The 22,514-nt window shown below is 37.2% G+C and overlaps 1 protein-coding gene across 1 annotated transcript in view; it reads right to left on the bottom strand.

Annotated features, from left to right (window-relative positions):
- The window catches only part of LOC150087268 (Fanconi anemia group A protein-like), a 202,739-nt gene extending 181,057 nt beyond the window's left edge, over positions 1 to 21,682 (bottom strand). The window contains exons 1-2 of the mRNA XM_090372428.1: positions 21,504 to 21,682; positions 12,969 to 13,045 (exon numbers count right to left, since the gene is read on the bottom strand). Coding sequence (XP_090228554.1) covers positions 12,969 to 13,045; positions 21,504 to 21,682 — 256 coding nt within the window. The remainder of the gene's footprint in view (positions 1 to 12,968; positions 13,046 to 21,503) is intronic.
- Positions 21,683 to 22,514: the final 832 nt, after the last annotated feature.

The following is a 22,514-nucleotide window of genomic DNA, read 5'->3' as shown; positions in this document are numbered from 1 at the left end:
GACTCAGAGAGGACATAAGAAGATTTAATACAAGAAAAGTAGAACAAGCATTAAGAGAAAACAAAGGACTTAAATCAGCAGCCATGAGCACCAATACAGAAAGACAAATGATACTGAAACTGAAGAATACTGATGGTTGTACTTATAAATAGCCGAGAAGGCATAATTCAAAAACAGAAGACTATTATAGGGAATTACAAGGAGCGAGGGAATGGTGCCAGCAGTGGGGAAGATGGATTGCAAATTAATAACACATACAACATACCTGATATCCTTCCTGATGAAGGAGAACATGCATTTTGAAGAAAATGAAGAATCAGAAAGCTCCGGGGGTAGATGAAGTTACTGTAGAGTTGTTAAAATTGGGAGGAAGAGACATGACACAAATACTGGCAAGAATAATCACAAAATGCATTAGAAAATGCCTAAGGAGTGGAATAATGCAATCATAGTTTCACCGCATAAGAAAGGAGATAAATCAGAAATTGGAAATTATAGACTAATTATCTTGTTATCCCATATCTACAAGTTGTTCACAAGGGTTATTACTAACAGATTAGAAAGGACACTTGGTTAGAATCAACTGAAAGAGCAAGCTGGCTTTAAGACAGAATTCTCAACTATGGATCACCTTCACATAATATCACAGCTAATGGAGAAAGCAAATGAATATAAAACACCATTATGCCTGGCATTTGTGGATTATTAAAAGGCATTTGACTCCATACAGCATAAGGCAATGTTTCGGACACTGGAAAGACAAGGCATACATACCCCATATATTATGATTTTGAAGAAAATATATGAGAACCCTACCTCCTTTATTAGACTAGACAAAGACAGTAGCAAATTTAAAATTGAGAAAGGAATTCGACAAGGAGACACAATATCTCTGAAGCTGTTTACTGCTGCCCTTGAGGAAGGTTTCATAAGATTACAATGGTCGCAGAAAGGAGTCGATATGAATGGAGAGTACCTAAACCATTTACAATTTGCAGATGACATTGTGGTCATAAGCCATGATCCGAAAGTATTAGAGGAAAATCTGAATCTGTTATGCAGAGTTAGTAAGGATTTCGGACTTAAGATGAATATGGCTAAAACAAAAGTAACGATGAACAAGTATGCCACAGAAAGTATATAATGATTGAAGGAGTAGTAAGTGAAAAGGTGGAGTCATATACTTATCTGGGACAAGTCATTAGTTGTAATAATGATAAATGGCTGGAAGTCAAGAGAAGGATAAATTTTGGATGGATAGCATTCAGGAATATAGTCACATACTGAGGAGCAATATTCCAATTTGTCTGAAACATAAAATAATGAACCAATGTATACTCCCCACCATGACTTATAGAAGTGAAACTTGGGCACTCACCAAAAGAAAGGAAGAGAAGCTGAGAACTGTACAGTGAAGAATGGAACGAATTATATTTGGAATCAGACTGTTAGATAAGAAGAGAAACATGTGGATTAGGCAGCAAACTCAAGTAAAGGACATCCTTATGAAAACTAAAGAACTAAAATGGTCTTGGGCAGGACACATAGCTCAAAGACATGATGACAGATGGACTAAGAAAATAGCAGAATGGTACCCAAGAGGAGCTAAAAGAAACCTGGAAGACAATGACGGAGATGGACAGATGAAATTCATGAGTCTGGGGTAGTAAAGTTGCTGGAAAAGCCTTCATGCTACAGTGAATTGAAAATGGCTGATCATGAAACTGGTCATGAAGCTGATCATGAATACTGATGGCTGTACTTATAAATAGCAGAGAAGGCATACTTTTAAAGGTAAACACAATTGTTATGGTTTTAAGAAACTTAGATATAAAAAGTGGAATTTCCAAGGGTACGTGTAGTGGAAATTAGCATTAGCATTAGTAGAGGCATTTGATGCAAGAAAGCAAGCTTATGCAGCATCAGCCAAAAAAAAAATAAATAAAAATAAATAAATAAATAAATAAAAAATAACCACTTCCACTTCACCCCTCTGTTCGTTCGAAATACCTGTCCAGCTGAGCCTTAAACTTATTTAGGCTATCAACTTCCACGACAAGGGATGGAAGTCTATTCCACCAACCAACCACCCGCTGGCTAAAGGCAAATTTCCTCACGTCTATCCTACATCTGTCCTTTCTCAATTTGAATTTATGCCCTCTCAGGTGATTATTCTGAGCAAGAGGAAAAATCCCATCAGCATTGAGCATGCTCAAACCATTCAAGGCTTTATACACCTCTATCAGATCACCTCGCCGGTGCCTAGTCTCCAGACACTGTAATTTGCAAAACTTAAGCCTTTCTTCGTAAGAGCACCCCTTTGCTCCATTCACTAATCTTGTTGCCCTTCTCTGTACACATTCCAGCATTTCTACATCCTTCTTGAAATGAGGCCTCCAGACCTGTATACAGTACTCTTGATGTGGTCTGACCATTGCCTTATACAAGGGAATAATCACCTCCTTATCCCTGCTAGAAATTCCTATATATCATCGACAATACACCATGAGCTACTCTTGCACCCGTCTGCACTGCTCAGAAAACTTCATATCTGCCTGCACAACTACCCCAGGTCCCTTTCATTCTCTACCACTGTCAGTGTAGTACCACAGAGTTGATACGTTGCTCTGGGGTTGCTGTTTCCCATATGTAGTACTTTACATTTGTCAATGTTAAACTTCATTTGCCACCTTTCAGCCCATCTGCTCAACCTTTCCAGATCCTGTTGCAGTAGCATAGTGTCAGTAGTGCCCTTGACAACCCTGCCAACCTTCGTATCGTCTGCAAACTTGGACATTAACTTGATATACCATCATCAATATCATTTATAAATACAGAAAACAATAATGGACTCAATACTGAACCCTGAGGGACTCCACTAATAACATTAGTCCACGATGAGCAGTGTCCATTGATTACCACTTTCTGTCTTCTCCCCTTCAACCACCCCTTTATCCATAGCAGCAATTTGCCTCCAATGCCACACTTCTCCAATTTGTGCAGCAGTCTTCCATGTGCAATAGTATCAAAAGCCTTTCTAAGATCCAAGTATATAATATCAAAGTTATTGCCTGCATCCAGTTCTTTTGTGACTGCATCATAGTATCCAAATTGGTCAGGCAAGACTTCCCCTTAACAAAACCATGCTGTGTCTGAGCTATAACTGAAGTCTTGTCTAGATGATTCTGCAGTGCTTCTTTAACCAGTGCCTCCATTAATTTTCCAGTACTTATAAATAGCAGAGAAGGCATACTTTTAAAGGTAAACACAATTGTTATGGTTTTAAGAAACTTAGATATAAAAAGTGGAATTTCCAAGGGTACGTGTAGTGGAAATAAGGAAGAAATGTTTGGTTAGTGAACACATCACAGGTGACAGAGCTGGATTGAAAGCATATATACCACAAATTCATATGTATTCAAATGAAACAGAATATAACTTAATTTTTTAATAAAGCTTTTAGTATGACAATAAACAAAAGTCAAGGTCAAACATTATCTAAGGTTGGTGTTGACTTAACCTCACCATGATTTTCACATGGACAATTGTATATTGCATTAAGCAGGGTGAAGGCAGCTAAAAATCTTTTTGTATTAATGGAAAAAAAATTAACAAAACAATAAAAAAACAAAAAACTTGGACAAGAAATGTTTATAATCAAATATATAAATGATGGTTTTTATTAATTTGTTTTTAGATAATAAAATGATATAATTTTTGTACATCTTTTGATTATTAGAAGGGGTGTGGGGGGTTCCCTCCATTAAAAAATTAAAATATAAAAACGTATATTTGAGGTTCGCGTGATACAAGTCAGAGAGGAGTGAAGTGACCTTCTAACTTGTTAATGAAATAACAGATTCTTCTCCCCCCCCCCTCGTTTTAAACTCTCCACAACTGTTACAATACTGATTAGTCATGTCTATGACTAAATCAATATCATCCTTATGGTTTAATCTGCTATGGTAATCAATTTCCAAAATGGAAGATTAGAAAACTGTTGGTAAAATAAATTTGCACACAAAGTTCTTTTTCTTGAGTTCATGAATTTGTCTTCTTTCAAAATTTTTGGATCATGAACTGGATTTGAAGATGAGTTAGTGCCACCCACTAGTGAGTGTGTTGATAACTTTGATAACTTTGGAAAGTGCTCATATTGCTTTTCTCTCCTCCTCTAAACCCTTTCTTTAAATAGGCTATCCAAATAAATTTAAATAGACCTGTTAAAAGATGCCACTTTTCTACTAGTCTAGACATAGCCGAGTGGTCAGGATCGTGAGTGCAGTAGCACGCGCTCTTTGAGTGGACGGGGTTTTTAACCCCAGGGCTCACATCATTCTTCTCTTTCTTGGTGATTCAGTTCTACTTCTAACTCACTCTCTCTCTCTCTCTCTCTCTCTCTCTCTCAGGGTAACTCAGGAATTTTTTTTTGTTTTAGCTGGTGCAGCATAAGCCCCAGGCTTCCTTGCGCCATATGATTTGGTGGTCATGCCAGAATACAAACAAGAACAATTAACCAAAGATAGCCAATGTGTATAAACACGCTTCAAAATCCTTTTTTTTTTACTTCAGTGGCACACAACAGTTGAAAGCATTTCACAATTAGTGTTTAGCAACAGCACTAACTGACTCAATTGCTTGAAGGCCAGAGGTGCAAACAGTGCATTCCCAGTAAAGTCTCTCATAATCCGTTGGTTATAATGAAAGTAGTCTTCATTTTACTGAAACTATTTTAAATGCAATTACCAAGGGGAATTTAAAAAAATTGCTATATAGAAAAAATTTCTATAAAGAAGTTCGTTAAACAGGGGTCCAACTTGGACATGTCAGCGACGCTTACTTCGCCTACCCACTTGTGGCGGCCCTGCCTGAGTCCAAGGATGCTCTCATAATTATGGCTAAGGGTTTGCTTAGTTCCTTTGCCGCCTCCTTTAATATAACTGGATAGATCCCATCCACCCCAGTTGTATTTAACTTCAACAAATTCTCCTCCACTTTGCTCTTAGTTATTAAAAAATCATTAAGCACCATGCTACAATTTGATAATCTTCTGGCATTTTCCTTCCTCAACTCCTCATGTGTGAATGTACAGTCCATTCCGGTTATTTGGGACACATCGGGACTAGTGCATTTTGGCCCAATTAAGCGGCTGCCCCAATTATCTGAAGTTTCACGTAAATAGTTAAAAATACAATGTACCCACCCTTTACAATTGGTTCACTGTACAATCAAATCACGTTACGATGGAGTCACCATAGTAAAGTACCGTTCACTATACGATGTGCAGTAAGCACCGGTCATTGTGATCACGTTTGTGAATTGAATTTTAATTCTATTAAACAGCGATTCTAATTAGCGAAAATAGGAGGAATATTATCCACAGGCTATAAAAGCAAAGATATATTAAGCACAAATTTACCCTTTATTACCTTACCAATTAAAAAATTAAATGATACGTGAAATTCGGAAGAATATACGTGATAATCGGAATACTTAATACGTACTGTAATATCTACATACTAACTAAACTAGTTGACATTTCTGTTCACTGACATTTGTGGGTTGGGGTTAAAATTTAAAACAGTAAAAAGATAAGCAATCAATAACAAAAAAACACGGCACACACAAATTGCAAGTAACACAATATGCGCAAGTGAGAATGGAGTAACAAGTTACAGAGCTTTAAAAATAGGAATGAAGAGAAGAGCTGAAAATTAATTTTTTTATATGATTGAAGATTTCATGGAAGTGTAAACACATTTCACCATAATAACCCACAGAATTCCAGCTGTCGGTGTTATCGCAAATTCAGTAAGATTGAGTTTACTGTCCGTTTATGATAGATTTCACTAACAGAAAAGCCCAATAAAGAGGTGACTGCTAATTGTTTTTATTGTTTTATGGTTGTGACCTCCAGAATTTCAACCAAACCACGTGGTACCGTCAGAGACAATCGTAGGGTAATCTCCAGTGCTGTGGTCTCCTGCCTCGATTAAACGGCATGCTGTCCCAATTAAGCGAAGTAAATCCTAGCTATTTTCTTGATTGGTGGTTTCTGTTTTTTAAGATTTGCCCCAAATAAACGGCTGCCCCGATTAACTGGTGGCCCAAATAACCGGAATCCACTGTATATGCAAATACTCATTCAGTTTGTTTGCTATCTGAGCAGGATCATCAACAGTCGAACCATTGATATCAAGTAGACCAATCTGATTTAACCCCTTCCTTTTAGAGAAATATAGGACTATGCTGAAAAAATGCAGAGAGTTAGTTCAGAATGTGTATGTGTTTGCAATTCTGTCCGGGCATGACAAGAGGTGCTATATGCTGAAAGCCTTGTGGATTATCTTGACACTTGAGGGAATCTGCAAGGCTCTAATGGGGAAATTTTAATAGTGTGCCCTGCATTTGTAGCTAGTAGGAATTGCTAGACCCTTGCTGGGGCCCAACATTGACCACACTTGGCCTCGTGGAGGCTGACGAGGTACCCAGTAGTTTGAAATTTTTACATTGGCAGGCCCTGTCACCTAGTTTCCTGAGATTTCAGTGGCTAGGGCCTAAAAAAAAAAAAACGTAGGGGTACGCTGAAGTTGGAAAAGCCAAAAACAGGTGATCGTGGTTAATTTGACATGTTTAAATTTAGATGTGTGGGGCATTCGCTCGCATATAGATAGAGTGGGGGAGGGAGTTGATTGAAGGCTGTGGGAAAAGACAGAAGTATAGGGAAGTTAGGGAAGGCAACTCCAATCAGTCATTGAGGCAGGTCCATGCCTCACCAGAAGAAGAAGGGGGAACAGAACTCCTCTCCTCCCCTGCCGGGGGTGAGAGGTTACGGATACCACACAAGGGAGCGTGATACAGATCACCAGATGGCGCTGGCAGGAGAGCTGCAGGTTGTCAAGGTTGGTGCAGAGTCCAGATCAGGTAAGTGTCGTATCTGGTGAAGACATCATTCCTGGCATACAGGTCGCGTCCAGGTTGTACTATCAGTTTTGTTGTCAGGGTTGGTTTGGTCGTGGGTGGATGTATACCTCAGATGCTACTGAAGCGACATCTGGCATCAGAATTATGTCTTAGTTGAGCGGGAAGTTTTTCGTCTCTCGAAGAGACTGTGGGCAAATATCTTGAAGGCATTGTAGTGCCTTTCATTGCTCAGGATGCGATGTTCTTGGTCTAGCGGCAGATAATATATTTTTTGTTATTAGTTGGCATCTGATATCTTCGTACAGTTTGCATCTGTACATTAGGTGCTCCCATCTTTCACAGAGTCCATATTGACATAGTGGGTTGTTAGTGATGCCTAGGATGGAGAGTTTCTCTCTAATGGGTCCGTGTCCTGTTAGCAGGAAGGTAGCATGTAGAACTGAGAAAAACCAGTGTGGCAACTTTGGGTAGGTCCTTTTGACATTGCATATAAATTTCCTAGTGATGTTTACCTTGGTGAAATTGGTCCAGCAGTCTTGCCATATCCACATCAGATGAGTATCAAGTTGTCTTTTCTCCATCATGAGGGTGTTTGTTGGGTCCGTGGTATAGGCAAGGCTACTGTTCTGCCTTTTGTGAGGTTATACGTTAAGCCTGTCTGGATAATCTCCAGGTAAAGGGGGAAGGCACCGGCCAGCACATGTAGGGCGTGGGTTCTGACTGTGCAGTACCCCCTGGATATAGTCAGCAGTATGGAGCACTGTATTGTGTCATGTTTAATCATGTTTATCGTGTCAAGTTTCTTTCTATTTGTTGCTGTTATTGCTTTACGATTGTCTACGATTGGCATAAAGGCAGCCTTATAGAGCAAGGACAGTGTGTGTGTGTGTGTGTGGTGTTTAAGACCCCGGTCTCTTCGGGTGATTCTATTGACCATGGCCATGTAATTTCGGATCTTCATTTGGATGTATTTTAAGTGGAGAATGAATGTCAGGTTCCTGTCCAGGACAATCCCCAGGTTCTTTATTTGCTCTATTTGGTGGATTGTTGTTCTCTGTTTTTTATTTGTGGGGGTCTCCTAACATTTAGGTTCCCTTTGAGCAGTAAGGAGTTAAAGGTAGCTTCGGATGCAGTGATAAAGGTTCTTTGGAAGGTTGGCAGTGCGGAGTTGCCGAGGATGCTTGACCACCAAGAGTGAATCTAATCTGTAGAGATTGTATTCATTTGAACAAATGTGGTGCAAGGACTTTTGCCAGTATCACTGAGGATACCCTAAGGTTTGAGGGAAATTGCTAGTCAGTGGGCGGGAAGAGTAATTCATATCCACATTTATCTGATGATATGGGTGAAATTAATGCTTACACTCAACTCATGAATTCTTGTTTGTTGCCAAAACAGCCAATATTAATAATATCTTCTGAGGGTATCAATGTTTCAAAAGAGAGAGAAGATATAGCTTGGGATACAAACCTAAATAACTTAAAGGGGTGTGTCAGGGTAGTAAATAATAGATTACTTAGTCTCAACTTTTTCTACAGTAATGTCAGTAGTGTTGTCAATAGAATGGCTGAATTTTAACTCCTGGTTAGAACAACTAATGCTGATATAATAGGACTAACAAAACGTTGTGACACCCCAAAATTGGTGATGATGAGTTCCATTATGGTATGTATAATGTATTTGGGAAAGATAGAGAAGATAGAAGGGGTGGTGGGTGTCGTGTTTCTTATCAAAAGTAGCCTGAGTGCAAAAACAGCTTGTGCCGAGTCTGAAGTTAGGGCTGTCAGTATAGAATTTGTGTGGTGTGAGTTAATTGAAAGCAAAGGAACACCGAGAGTGGGAGTAATCTACTGAGCAGAAGGTTGTGAAGAACATGACTAGAGTCTTTACAGCAGATGGAATGGGCAAGCAAGTGTGAATGTCTTATTTTGGCTGACTTTAATCTTCCCCAGATTGATTGGAATACGTGGGAGGGAAACTCACAATAGTGAAAAACTTTTTAAAATAAACTAAGTGATTATACCAGCATGTTAGAGATATTGTGAATGATGTCACTGTCCCGAACAAGATAATGTTAGAAGTGATCACAGAATGGTAAGATGCACCCTAGATGCAAGAAAAGAAATGAAAAAACTGACATGAGTAAATAATACGAAGGTCATTGAGATAACAGAAGAGGAGAAAAGCAGTATGTACTGGAAAACAAGAACACGTTTGAGTTTCTGCAGACTGCTCAGGATCAAGATATCGACGAGAAATACTACAATTTTCTGAAAGTGATAAAGCCCAAGAAACCTATAGGTAAAAAGAAATCCAAAGAAGAAAAAATTAGTCAAGAAACGCTTGTTATGATGAACCGAAGATGACAAATGAAGCGCAAGATAAACACTGACAAGGAGAAAATTGAGTACACTGAGTTATGCAAAGCCATTAGAAAGAGACTCAGAGAGGGCATAAGATTTAACACAAGAAAAGTAGAACAAGCATTAAGGGAAAACAAAGGAATTAAATCAGCAGCCACGAGCAGTAACACAAAGACAAATGATACTGAAACTGAAGAATAGCAATGGTATACTTTTAAATAGCAGAGAAGGCATAATTCAAATAGCAGAAGACTACTTTAAAGAATCATGTAAGAAGCGAGGAAATAATGCCAGCAGTGGGAAAGATGGATCACAAATTAGTAACACAAATGACATACCTGATATCCTTCCTGATGAGGTAGAGCATACGTTGAAGAAACTGAAGAATCAGAACACCCCGGGGAAAGATGAAGTTACTGTAGAGCTGTTAAAATTGGAAGGAAGAGACATGACACAGAAACTGGCAAGACTCTTCACAAAATGCATTAGAAAAGGCGTGATGCCTAAGGAGTGGAATAATGCAATCATAGTTTTGCTGGATAAGAAAGGAGATAAATCAGAAATTGGAAATTATAGCCCAATTAGCTTGTTATCCCACATCTACAAGTTGTTCACAAGGGTTTTTGTTTGTTTGTTTGTTATTTGATTTTTAGGAGCATTAGCAACTAAGGCCATATTGCTCCGGGATATGCGGTGGTCATTTCGTGACCTTTCCGCATCCTTCGTATTTGGTGGTGACGGGCTCGAACCCCGGTCTAATTAAGAAGCGTGTGCTACGCACTGCTGCTCCTTCCCACCTGACTACGGAGGCGCCTACAAGGGTTTTTACTAACAGATTAGAAAGAATACTTGATTAGAATCAACCGAAAGAGCAAGCTGGCTTTAGGACAGGATTCACAACTATAGATCACCTTCATGTAATACCACAGCTAATGGAGAAAGCAAATGAATATAAAACACCATTATGCCTTGCATTTGAGGATTATGAAAAGGCATTTCACTCCATACAGCATAAGGCAATGTTTCAAGCACTGGAAAGACAAGGCATACATACCCCATATATTATGAGTTTGAAGAAAATATATGAGAATGCTACCTCCTTTATTAGACTAGACAAAGACAGTAGTAAATTTAAAATTGAGAAAGGAGTTCGACAAGGAGACACAATACCTCTCTGAAGTTGTTTACTGCTGCCCTGGAGGAAGCTTTCAGAAGATTATGTTGTTGTTGTTGTTTAGTTTTTTAGGAGCATTAGCAACTAAGGCCATATTACTCCGGGGATAAGTGGTGGTCATTCCCTGACCTTTCCGCATCCTCCGTATTTGGTGGTCATGGGCTTGAACCCCGGTCTAATCAAGAAGCATGTGCCACACATTGCTGCTCTTACCCACCTGGCTATGGAGGTGCCTCAGAAGATTAGACTGATCACAGAAAGGAGCCAATGTGAATGTAGAGTACCTAAACCATTTATGATATGCAGATGACATTGTGCTCATAAGCCACGATCCCAAAGAATTAGAGGAAATTCTGAATCAGTTATGCAGAGTTAGTAAGGATTTTGGACTAAAGATGAATATGGCTAAAACAAAAGTAATGATGAAAAAGTATGCCACAGAAAGGGATATAATGATTGTAGAGGATAAGGAGCAGTAATTGAAAAGTTGGAGTCATATACTTATCTGGGACAAGTCAATAGCTGTAATAATGATAAATGGTTGGAAGTCAAGAGAAGAATAAATTTTGGATGGATAGCATTCAGGAAATATAGTCACATATTGAGGAGTAATATCCCAATTTGTCTGAAACGTAAAATAATGAACCAATGTATACTCCCCACCATGATTTATGGAAGTGAAACTTGGGCACGCATCAAAAGAATGGAAGAGAAGCTGAGAACTGCACAGTGAATAATGGAATGAATTATATTGGGAATCAGACTGTTAGATAAGGAGAGAAACACATGGATTAGGCAGCAAACTCAAGTAAAGGACATTCTTATCAAAACTAAAGAACTAAAATTGTTTTGGGCAGGACACAGCTCAAAGACATGATGACAGATGGACTAAGAAAATATCAGAATGGCACCCAAAAGGAGCTAGAAGAAAACCTGGAAGACAACAACGGAGATGGACATTTGAAATTCATGAGTAAATGGATAGCCATTGCACAAAACAGAAGGAACTGGAAAGTTGCTGGAGAGGGCTTTATCCTGCAGTGGATTGAAAATGGCTGATGATGATAGCACAACACAGAAAGGAGTGTTATAATCCACCTCTGCAGTAACTAAACAACAAAATAACATAGCATAACATAGAAAACAACAAACGACTTGCTACTCCAATGTTACTTTTTTAAATCACATGCAATGGTAGCATACATGAATAGCAAAAATGAGAAAGCAGATCCTTTGTACAGGAATATGGCCATAGGATATCTGAATGTTGTTGTAAAAGAGCAACACCTGTTAATGACCGAATAACTCAAAGGTATTTTTCTAGGAACATTCTGATCTCAATTCAATTGAACATTTCTGGAATGAAGTCAAAAGGACTGTGCAAGTATGGATTCGCAACCATCCATTTCACAGGATTCCAGGAAGAAAATACACCAAGAAAGTACAACATATCAAATAAGTGCTTGCCTTTCAATGATGGGCGCATGTGTGTATAAATATATAAGTATTACTCCACATACTGTACAATAGGAATACCCCAAATCTGATCCGGAATTTAGGTTTCTTATGTAAAATAATGTGGATTGGTGTCAATTTTGCAGAATCATTTCATAATTCTTTCCTCCTTACATCTATGAAACAAGATTCAAAGCTGGCTAATATTCATTGAAAACTTTCAGTACAGCTTGAGAATGATGCACTGCATTCAAAGGCAAAGATGAGAAGCTTACTGTGAATTGCCACATTTCAGCCAAATTTCTTTGTAAGATTTAAGAAATCTTACAAAGAAATTAACACTAGTGTCAGTAATAGGAAGAGAGAGCACCCAATTCTGAAAAGTGAATATAATGCGAATTCCAAAGATGTCGACATCTGATCAGAAAGAAAAGAAAGCTGTAGTTTCCCCAAGTGGCACATGGAACTGCACACCTGAGAGCAAGTAAGCTAGCAAGGTCATGAAAGGTTAATTTGTGGAAATATTTTGGTACATGATGTCACAATAAATATTATTTCAATCTCCTGAAAATGAAGGTGAAGCCAACATTGAGAAAAAAGTGTTCTTGAAAGAATCATTCTTGATAATACGTGCTCAGCCCCACATTGCAATAAGAGCATGACAACACTTAACATTCTGAGTTGGGTAATCCTGTCCCATTCCCTCATAGTTTAGACATGCCTCCTTCACATTTCCTTTTGGGAGGACAGATGCCTTACAAGCATGCTGCAGAGTAGGTGTCTGTATGTGTTCTCCAGTGGCCACAAAGTCATCCTAGAGAATTTAATGCTACTAGGATTCCAGTACTCATACATCAATGGGACAAGTGCGTACATGTGGGAGAGAGAGAGAGAGTATACAAAAAGAATGCCTAATATGAAACGAGTAAGAAGATTTATTGACACACAATGATCAAAATTCCTAGTAAAAGAATTTAACCCCCCCCCACTATTATGTATTAAATATAAATATTACATTCCATATTTAAACTGCAATGAGTCACTTGCTGTACCTTCCAGCAATTTTTCTGTTTCCAGGGAGCAGTTTTTCTGGTAGTCTTCATATATATTTACTGGAATTTTCCCTAACCTGTAGGGGGAAAATGTAAAAAACCATGTGGTTAATAAAATAACAAAAACCAAAAAAAATGCTGCAATTATGAAGTACATCAGGATTGTAAAGACACTCAAAGGGCATGTACAAATTTTTCAAATCATTTTGTATAGCTCTTGAGGTTAACTAGAAACTTTTTATCGTTTTTAATTTTAATTTTAGTTTTGATTTAATTCAGTAAAACTAACAAGAGGGTCAATGACCTACTTACCACCCAGACCCTGCAACGACCACCCAGTCCAAATGAAGACACAATCAGTGAAATCCTCAACTGGATCATTTCCATACATAATATTCTAGTATGGTTAAGAGTGGGCTAGCCTAGTTTATCCTGCATATATTTACTGCTTTCAAACAGAATTCTCCTTTTTCTCCACTTGAGGTTGCTACTGTCACATAATAGATACCTTGAATGTAGGTGTGCCAACAGGTTCTTTTGTTTTTTTCTTCTTTCTCATCTACCAATGTTGCTTGGAGATTTGGTTCCTCACAAAAGCAAGTATTTGACTCCTCATAGAAATAATAAATTTCCTCCTTTTCCCTTCTTTTATTCCCATTTTTTAAATTCTTATTTTACTTTGCATTTCTGTAAGTTTTATTTTAAGTTGATTTCATTCACCTTTAATCTGGTTCTCTATTGGGTCAGCAGTGAGTAAAATACTTGTAATAATTATAAACATATTTGACATCCATTTGGCCTAACCTTCACTATCAAAATTGGAAATCTTTATGTATTTTAATTATTTATTTATTATTTAATATAGTTCACTACAGAAACAAAGTGATTTCAACCCAGCCTTCCCCAAATATATATTACAACTATTCATTATGGTTGTGAGATTTAATTTCTTTAGCAGTGGCCTTAATCCATAAATTATGTGCAATAAAGTTTAACTACTTACATAGCAAATGTCATACTCATATATATATATAATATAGCATGTTCAAAAAGTAATCACACCACAATTATTACAAAAATGAACTTTATTTACAAGTTGCAGTATTTCACAGTCACATTCCCTTAAAGTAAAGGAAACTCAGACTGCGATTTGTGCTGACCTGCAAATTTCACTTAATGACACCTTCATCACTTCTATTATTGTTGGAGATGAATATGCTGCTTCCAGTGTAAGCCTTCAGTTAAGAGAGGAGAGGAACCCCGTCATCTTCACTGAAAAAGGTTTGTGCTCAGACGTTGAAAGTGAAATCTTTATCTGTCACTTTTCTTGATGCAAATGGGATTGTGCATAAGGAGTCTTCCTTTCCCCACTGGTATAACTGTTAATCAAGATTTAAGCCTTGATTAACAAGGTGTAGATGTCTGTACAACTTGATCTCAAATGTGCAGGAAGTATCTGATATCATTAGCAGCCTCATTTTATTGAATGAATGGCATAGAAGTGATCTGCTTGCAGTTGACTCTGCAAGCCCATGCCACTCTTCAATGTTGTATGTTTGTATGTTTTGTGTTAACATATGAGTGGCTCCTTCACCTTGTGGAAGAAATCAATCTCAAGGACTCAGGTCCAGAGAATGGGGATGGGGGACTTAAAGATTTCCCATTTGTATCGCTGCAGTAGTGCCGTATTATGGCTAGTACTATAAAGACATTACTGCACTGTCATCACTCTGATAGCACCTGCTACACATGACACCCTGCATTTTTGTGCAAGATGGGCAGCACTGTCTCTAGAAAATGGTGAGGTGATGCTTTCACATACTGTTGAGAACATATGCTTTTACAGGAATGGACTGTGCACAACAGTTATAGTTTGACTTCTGGAACTGCATGATGGAGAGTAATTGGATCTCAGTCACGTGCAATAATTGCTGTCGCTTTCATATCACCTGGTTCTTGTCTGAATTTCTTTTGTATGTGGAGAACTTGGGTAACACCAGTCACAGAACTTGAATTTGAGTTCCGTCTTATAGGATCAAGCCTAAATTTTATCCAGCACAATTATGCTATTTTTAGAGACTGAAAGGCATCTTGCATGATGATGCAAGCTATCAGATGGCTGGGTGCTGTACAGGCATTACTGCAGCAAAAGCAATGGTAAATCTACAAGAACACAGCTTGCCATTCTCCAGAGATGATTCCTTGTGGTTCTAATTCCACAAAGAATCATGATGAATGAGCAACTCAGAAAGATCAATTTTTTTCTGGACAACCCAAGACATACTAAAAGTAGGCAATACTCCTTTGCTATGCTTTAACAAAGCCAGGCTGTCAACGGCTGCATGGCCCCATATGGCATATACTAGAGGGCCAGGTGGGCCTCAAAAAGAAGAGTCCCTTTTTTTTCTTTTTTTTTTTACTTGCATGAACATTGTTAGACGAGCTTCAAGATTAATGGCCCCCCACCTCTATCATATAAAGATTGCCAGAGTGAATCACATATTTCAGGTAACATATCCATTAGAGAAAGAGTGTTTTTTTACTGCAATAGCTGTGTTGCAAGCACTTTTTTGAACAAGCTTCACATATAAATTAGAGAAAGTGTGTTTTTTTCTGCAATAGCTGTTGTCAGCACTTTTTTGAACAAGCCTCACATATAAATAAAGACCAATATCTTGTCAGAAAAGTTCCAGTATGATTTGTTTGGGGATTTTTAAGTGCATCGGCATCTATGGTCATAGTGTGCCATCCAGTATGGATCCTATAAAAATCATGGAAGGTACTTAAAAACTAATGGCACTTTCCTCCTTAGAAGCAGTCTCCCACTGCATGAATGCAACAGTTTCAATGTTGCTGGAGGCTGCTAAAACAACTCTGGAAGTTATTCTCAGAAAATATTGTTCATACGCTCTGCCACAGCTGCTTAAATGTGTGGAATGTCCTCATAGTGATAATCTTTCATGGCTCTTCTCAGCTGTGGAACAGAAGGAAGTCTAGTGTTGACAAATCTATAAAATATGGAGGATGGCATAAGGCAATGACTTATCTTTTAAACAAAAACTGTTGGACAGAAGTGCTTGTGTGGGCATGTGTTATCATGTAAGAGGGGATAATTTCCAGGCTTCCACACCTTGTTAATTAAGAAAAAAGTCTTGAATAACATTTATACTAGTAATCTCTTTTGCATCAAAGTGATAAACAAGGATTTCACTTTCAACTTTTGAACACAAACTTTTTACAGTGAAGATAACAGGGTTCCCCTCTGCTCTTCACTGAAGGGTCACATTAGAAGCACCAAATTCATCTCCAACAATAATGGAAATAATGAATGTGTTGTTATTAAGTGAATTTTGCAGATCAGCAAAAATATCAGGATGAGTTTCCTTTCATTCTAGTATCAATTTATCTAAAAACAACCTTTTTATATAATTTTCTTTTTCCAAAATCTTCAGTCAAAATTTGATGATAATTGTTTTTGTTTATGTTCAACTTAACTTGTCTGCTAGCATCTGAACCTGTTATTTGGAAATCGTGTTGCAAAAATTCCCAAATCCTGCTAATGTTTTCATCAGAACAGGAAGTAGAAGGGCAGTGCAACCTGCAGTTATCTTCAACAATTCTTTCCATCGTGACAATGATTAACATTCAAAATGACAAAACTGCATTGCTATAAGATAAAAAGCTTCTTGCAACAGGTTGTGTCTCTGCTGTTTACCATTTATAAGAGATTTTTGGAAAGGTCTAGCTGAGATGGCAAATAAATGGAATGACTATTAATATGAATTTTATTGCAAGGTGAATGACAAATGCCTCTATGTTTGATAGTAAGATTGAACTACAAAGAAGGGGGTTATAGTTGCCGACAAGGATTGTTACATTGCCATATGCATGCCTATTCTCCAGTTCATTCTTGCAAATGATTTCATAATATGAAGTCTTCACAGTCCTTTAAAAAAACATCTGGGCACATTGCACAGAAAAACTACTTTGTGGAGATGCAAGAGGGCCTTGATGTTGTCAAGTTCTCTTGAAACCCATAGCAGTTTCACTGGAAAAATTTAGTCACTATTTTAGTTTTCCCGGCAGCAAGAAGCTTTGTTTTTAGTAATTGAGATTTTTTTTTTTTTTAGGAATAAAAAGAAAAAATGTTGTGTATCAATGTCTTCCTCTGTAAAGATCACCAAAATTGGGCCATCAATTGCCTTTTTCATTTTGACATCCATTCCTTCCTGGGGTAGCAGATTTCTTTGGTAATGACTGCCTTTGCCATTAGCCTTTGACAAAGTTACAGTATTTGGTAGAATTGAAATAGGAGCAACAGCTGCCTTTTCTGCTTTGTTACCCTGTTCTAAAGATATCATGCCTCTGGAGTAAGACTCATTTGGGGAACAGTCATGTCTATTTGTGTTCCAATAGAGCTCATCCTTGCCATTATTTTTGCATATGACTTCCTGTTGTTATTTACTAGCAGTTCAAAGTTTCATTGCTCCCTGGCATTAGATTTTTTTTCTCCACTTTATGTGTATGAATTTATTTTTTTCTGTTTCCATTTGATACAAGTGGTAGTAATCAGGGCATGATGATTTTTGAAGGTGGGCAAACCTAAAAATATAATAATCCTTATATTATACATCGGAAGCAGACAGAAGCACCACACAAATTTTCATTAAAATGGTATTCATTGTATTGGAATTTTACTGTATTAAATGACAGAAAAATAGTTAAAACATTCTTACCTTTTTAGGCTTTCTATGAACTTCATTCTGGTATCTGGCACATCAGGGAGCTATAATTTTCAGGTTAAAATATATTATTGAATATCTTTATAAATGCATATAGGAATTACATTTAAAATATTCTTTAAGTTACAGAACTGAAATTTCAATATTATTTTACATAAAAGTTTTTTCTGGAACCTATTTTCTGTAAAAGGGCAAAGAGGCACTTGTAGTTTCGCCCACTAATTTTAGACTGTGAAGACATGTTTTTTTAAAATTTTCAAACCACCCTTACTGGCCCGAAAGACATCTGCATTGGATGGACTGGCTTCTTCTTGTAAGCGATTAAAAATTTGCAGAGCTTTGGTGTGAATAATATCTGAACTAAGAGGCAATTGTTTTTTTTTTTATTAAGATGAAATCCACAAAGAATGTAATTTTTCAGTTTTCACTATTATAGAATTTCTCACTTTTGTAGTGCTTTTTGCAGCCAATGATGTGGAACAGATAACTGAACTTTTAATTTTCTCAGCATTTTTCCTAATACGTCAAATGCTAGATTCATTTATGCTCTATTTCTTGGTCAATCTCACAACCTTTGGCCATTTTCTAACTCCTTAGTGATTTTTAATTTTTCCTCTAAATTTAAAATTTTCTTTGTTGCAGCTTTCTTCATTTTAGGCACTAATTAAACACACTTTATATAGACAAGAAATATTAAATCAGCAAAAGCAATGCTTACTGATTAAACCACTTTACGTTGCGCAAACCAGAAAAAGATTCTGTCTGAACAGCTAAAGTAGGATAACTGATAAAGGGGATTCTCGAATGAGGAAGTTGTTTCAAAAATAACCAGAAAAACACACCACCATTGCTATGTTTGGTTATAAGAATCAGTTTTGAATGCCTTTGTGATATTATACAACCATAAAACAATAAAAACAATTTGCACTTTCCGGTTTATTGGGCTTTTTTTGTTAGTGCAATCTATCATAAACGGCTAGTAAACTCAATCTTACTGCATTTGCGATAATACCGATAGCTGGAATTCTGTGTGATTTTATGTTGTTATGGTGAAATGTTTCTCCTTCAATGAAATCTTCAATCATGTAAAAAGCATAAATATTTTTCCAAAATCTGCTCTTCATTCCTATTTTTGAAGCTTTGTAAACAAAATTGAGCAAGTAGCGAAACTTGTCGCGCAATCTAAAATTTTGGTAGTAAATACCTGACTGCACAATAGCAAACCACGCAAATCAAGGGATTACTGTAGTTGCAAAGACAGTGATGGAGTCCCCTCACAGATTCTCACATGCAATTTTTTTTTGAAACATCATAAAATCACTACAGAAACTATTGCACTAAAAGTGTGAATACATTTTATGAAGGTAAAAAGAAATTCCAAATTTTTAATCATTGATTAATATGGAAACATTATTTTTCAGGGAACCTGTCAGGAGCTGTTTGTTTGTTATTTGGTTTTTAGGCGCATTAGCAACTAAGGCCATATTGCTCCGGGATATGCGGTGGTCATTCACTGACCTTTCCGCATCCTCCGTATTTGGTGGTGACAGGCTCAAACCCTGGTCTAATCAAGAAGCGTGTGCTACGCACTGCTGCTCCTTTCCACCTGGCTACTGAGGCACCTCTGTCAGGAGCCCTACCACCAATGCTGAGGTAAAGAAGAAGTCTGCCATGAAAAATAAAATAAAAGAAAAGTTTCTGTTAGGCTTCAGAAAACCAATACCTGCATATAATCAGATGTTATTTTCATCAAGTCATTGAAGCAAGAGTTGTTTGTAATTTTGTTTTTTATTTTTTTTTTAAGTTACACTTGCTAACATAAAAAATAAAGTGGAATGTGTAAAGGTACAGTTGGACCTCTATATAACAAAATTGATCATTCCCTTGAAAAAATTTGTTAAACAGAAATTTCATTATAAAGAAATATGACCTTTTCAACAATCAAAAATTCTGTAAATTCAGAAATATAGTAAAAGATGGGAAATAAATCAGAAATAACTGGGAATAAATAAATTTTGTAATATTTTAAAACAATTAATTTATTAATACATACATATTAAGAAATGACTAATTCGTGATGAGCACAATGTATTAGTACACTTTTAAGAATTATGTCGTAAAATATTTTGTTATTTTTTGCTGTACACTAGATTCCACTGTACACCATTCAAAAAAATATTCGCATTTGTTTAAACACTCAAATATATTTTCTGTTACATTTCCTTCTAATTGAGAGAAGGAAAGTTTCAAATGCTAACAGGATTTCTTGTTTGGAAGGTTTAATATTGTCCTCATTTTCATCCAACTTAAGGTTGATATTGTCACTACTGTACAAGTCGGCACTAATTATTATTATTAGCCATATAGTGCAAGAAAGCCTGAGGCTTATGCTGCACCAGCCAAAGAAAAAAAAATTTCCAAGTTACCCTGTGAGAGAGAGAGAGAGAGAGAAATCACCAAGAAAGAGAAGAATGATGATATCCAGCTGAGGACCCTGGGTGTGCATGAGCAAGGGTTGAATTTGAAAGTGTCTGCAATTCTACCTAGAAGTGACAGGAGGGAGTAAACAATGAGAGACTTGTTAAGCAATTTGGCCCTTCAGAGATTGTGCAAGGCTCATGGGGTAGAATTTTTTTCAGCGTGGTCTGTGCTTGCTAACAGGAGAGACTGCTTCTACAGGGATGGGATACACTTAAACAGAAAGAGTGCAAGAATATTTGCTGATGCTATAGAGGCAGTGTTAGGTGGGTCAGAAAACTGCTAGCTTGGAGGGATTCACAGACTAAAAGATTAACAGTAGCCATAGGCAAAAGCGATCCTTGCATTACTTCTATTGTAATGAGCAGTAGCAGCCTAGAGAGCAAGTTGCTAAGGAGTTCAAGAGCTGCTGGGAGTCATCATAGAACAAGTAAATACGTGGGCTGTGTTAGGGTAACTAAGGGTAAGAACAAATGCATGTATACTTGTATGTACACCAATGCAAGAAGTATAGTAAATAAATTTGATGAATTTGAAGTGCTGATCAAGGCATCAAAGGCAGATATAGTTGGGATATCAGAGACATTGTGTCACACAGATATAAGCAGTGCAGAATTGGAATTTGGGGAGTACAATGTATACAGGAAGGATAGACAGGGTAGGAAGGGAGGAGGGGTTATGTTGTTAGTTGAGAAACAAAATCTAAGAAGCGCATCCAGTTAACATGGGTGAACAGTGCAATGTTGAGTCAGTTTGGTGTGACACAAACACTGGGAAAAGGAAAATGAGAGTAGGAGTGTGTTATAGGCCTAATGACTCTGATCAGTACAATGAACAATTGTGCAGGAAAAAAAAAAAACATTAAAGTCTGCATTTTTTTCATTCTCCATGTTTTTGAACTCGTTCCTTTTCGACAAGAGAGGCTTCTTCGGTGGCTTCAAAGCTTTTATTCTTGCATAACATAATAAAGACGCACGGGCATATAAGATGCACCCAGTTGTGGCCACATATTTTGGAAAAAATAATCATAATAACCCTTCTATTATCCTTTGATACTGTTTACAGTGAAACTAAGAAGTGATCTTTTACCGATTGATGTAAACAAATATGGCGACATGGCATGATACGGGACGTAATCAGGGGGTAGGTATTAAAAATAAATTAAATGGAGTTACATTTATTTTTTTTAATTTTTTTATTAAATGGACTTACAACATGGAGTTTTTATTCAATTCATAAAACACAAGAAATTTTTTTAAATATTTATTTGTTCTAAAGATTATGAAATGTCTGACATTTTCATTTATCCTTAAACCCTAAAAATCCGTTACTGAAATCATCATAATATTCAAGATATTCAATGTCACTATCGTCCATGTTATGAGCGATCTCTGAGTCAGATGAATCTGTTTCCTCATACAAAAGGTCATCTTCCGTGCTGTCAAGAGCATTGGTTATGCCACACTTCTTAAACGATCGTACTATTGTCTCCATTTTAATTTCATTCCAAGCATTTTTGACTCACTGGCAAACCTGTACAATGGTAGGTCTTTTGATGCGCCCTGTTGATGTTAGTTCATGCTGTGGGAGCATCATCCATTTATTCCGTTCTTCACGCATGTAGTCCTTGAAAGGCTTATTTATTGATACATCCAGGGGTTGCAATTGACCCGTTAACCCTATAGGAATTACAGCCATTTGCGTGTTTAAACTTTTTAATCTTATCTTAGTACAATTAGTTAGGTGAGACCGGAACTGATCCCACACGAGAAGCGACAGCTTCTTGCGAAGTTCACCAGGACAGCGTGACCACACCTTTTCCAGCCAAAACTTCACGCCATGCTCATCCATCCATTCTTTGGGGTGAACTTGAATAAAAACTTCTGCTGGAATGCTTTCTTTCGGCATTGTTTTCCTTTTAAATATTAGTAATGGTGGTAACTTGGTACCATCAGCACAACATGCCAGCACTGCTGTAAAATGGGATTTCTCATTGCCGGAAGTTTTAATGGTCACAAATTTAGCACCCTTAAAATCAACTGTCTTATTAGGGGGAACGTCAAACATCAATGGAACTTCATCCATATTTGCAATTTGACTAAGTTCAAAGTCATTTTCTTTTCTGACTTTGATAATATATCCGTGAAAATCAATAATTTTGTTTTTGTACTCCTCAGGCATTTTCTGTGCTATTTTTGTTCTTGTTCTTGTTCGCATTGCTAATCCGTGTCTCTTCATAAATCTATAGCACCTGTAAAGTCATCATGCCCTCTTGCAGCTGCCCTCAATTTAGCTTCAGAAATGATATTTTTAGTTGTTACCACAA

This window comes from Mastigoproctus giganteus, chromosome 4 (assembly GCF_048544385.1).
Source record: "Mastigoproctus giganteus isolate SK-2022 chromosome 4, ASM4854438v1, whole genome shotgun sequence".
NCBI classification, from domain to species: Eukaryota; Metazoa; Arthropoda; class Arachnida; order Uropygi; family Thelyphonidae; genus Mastigoproctus; species Mastigoproctus giganteus.
This window is presented reverse-complemented; position numbering and strand designations above follow the sequence as displayed.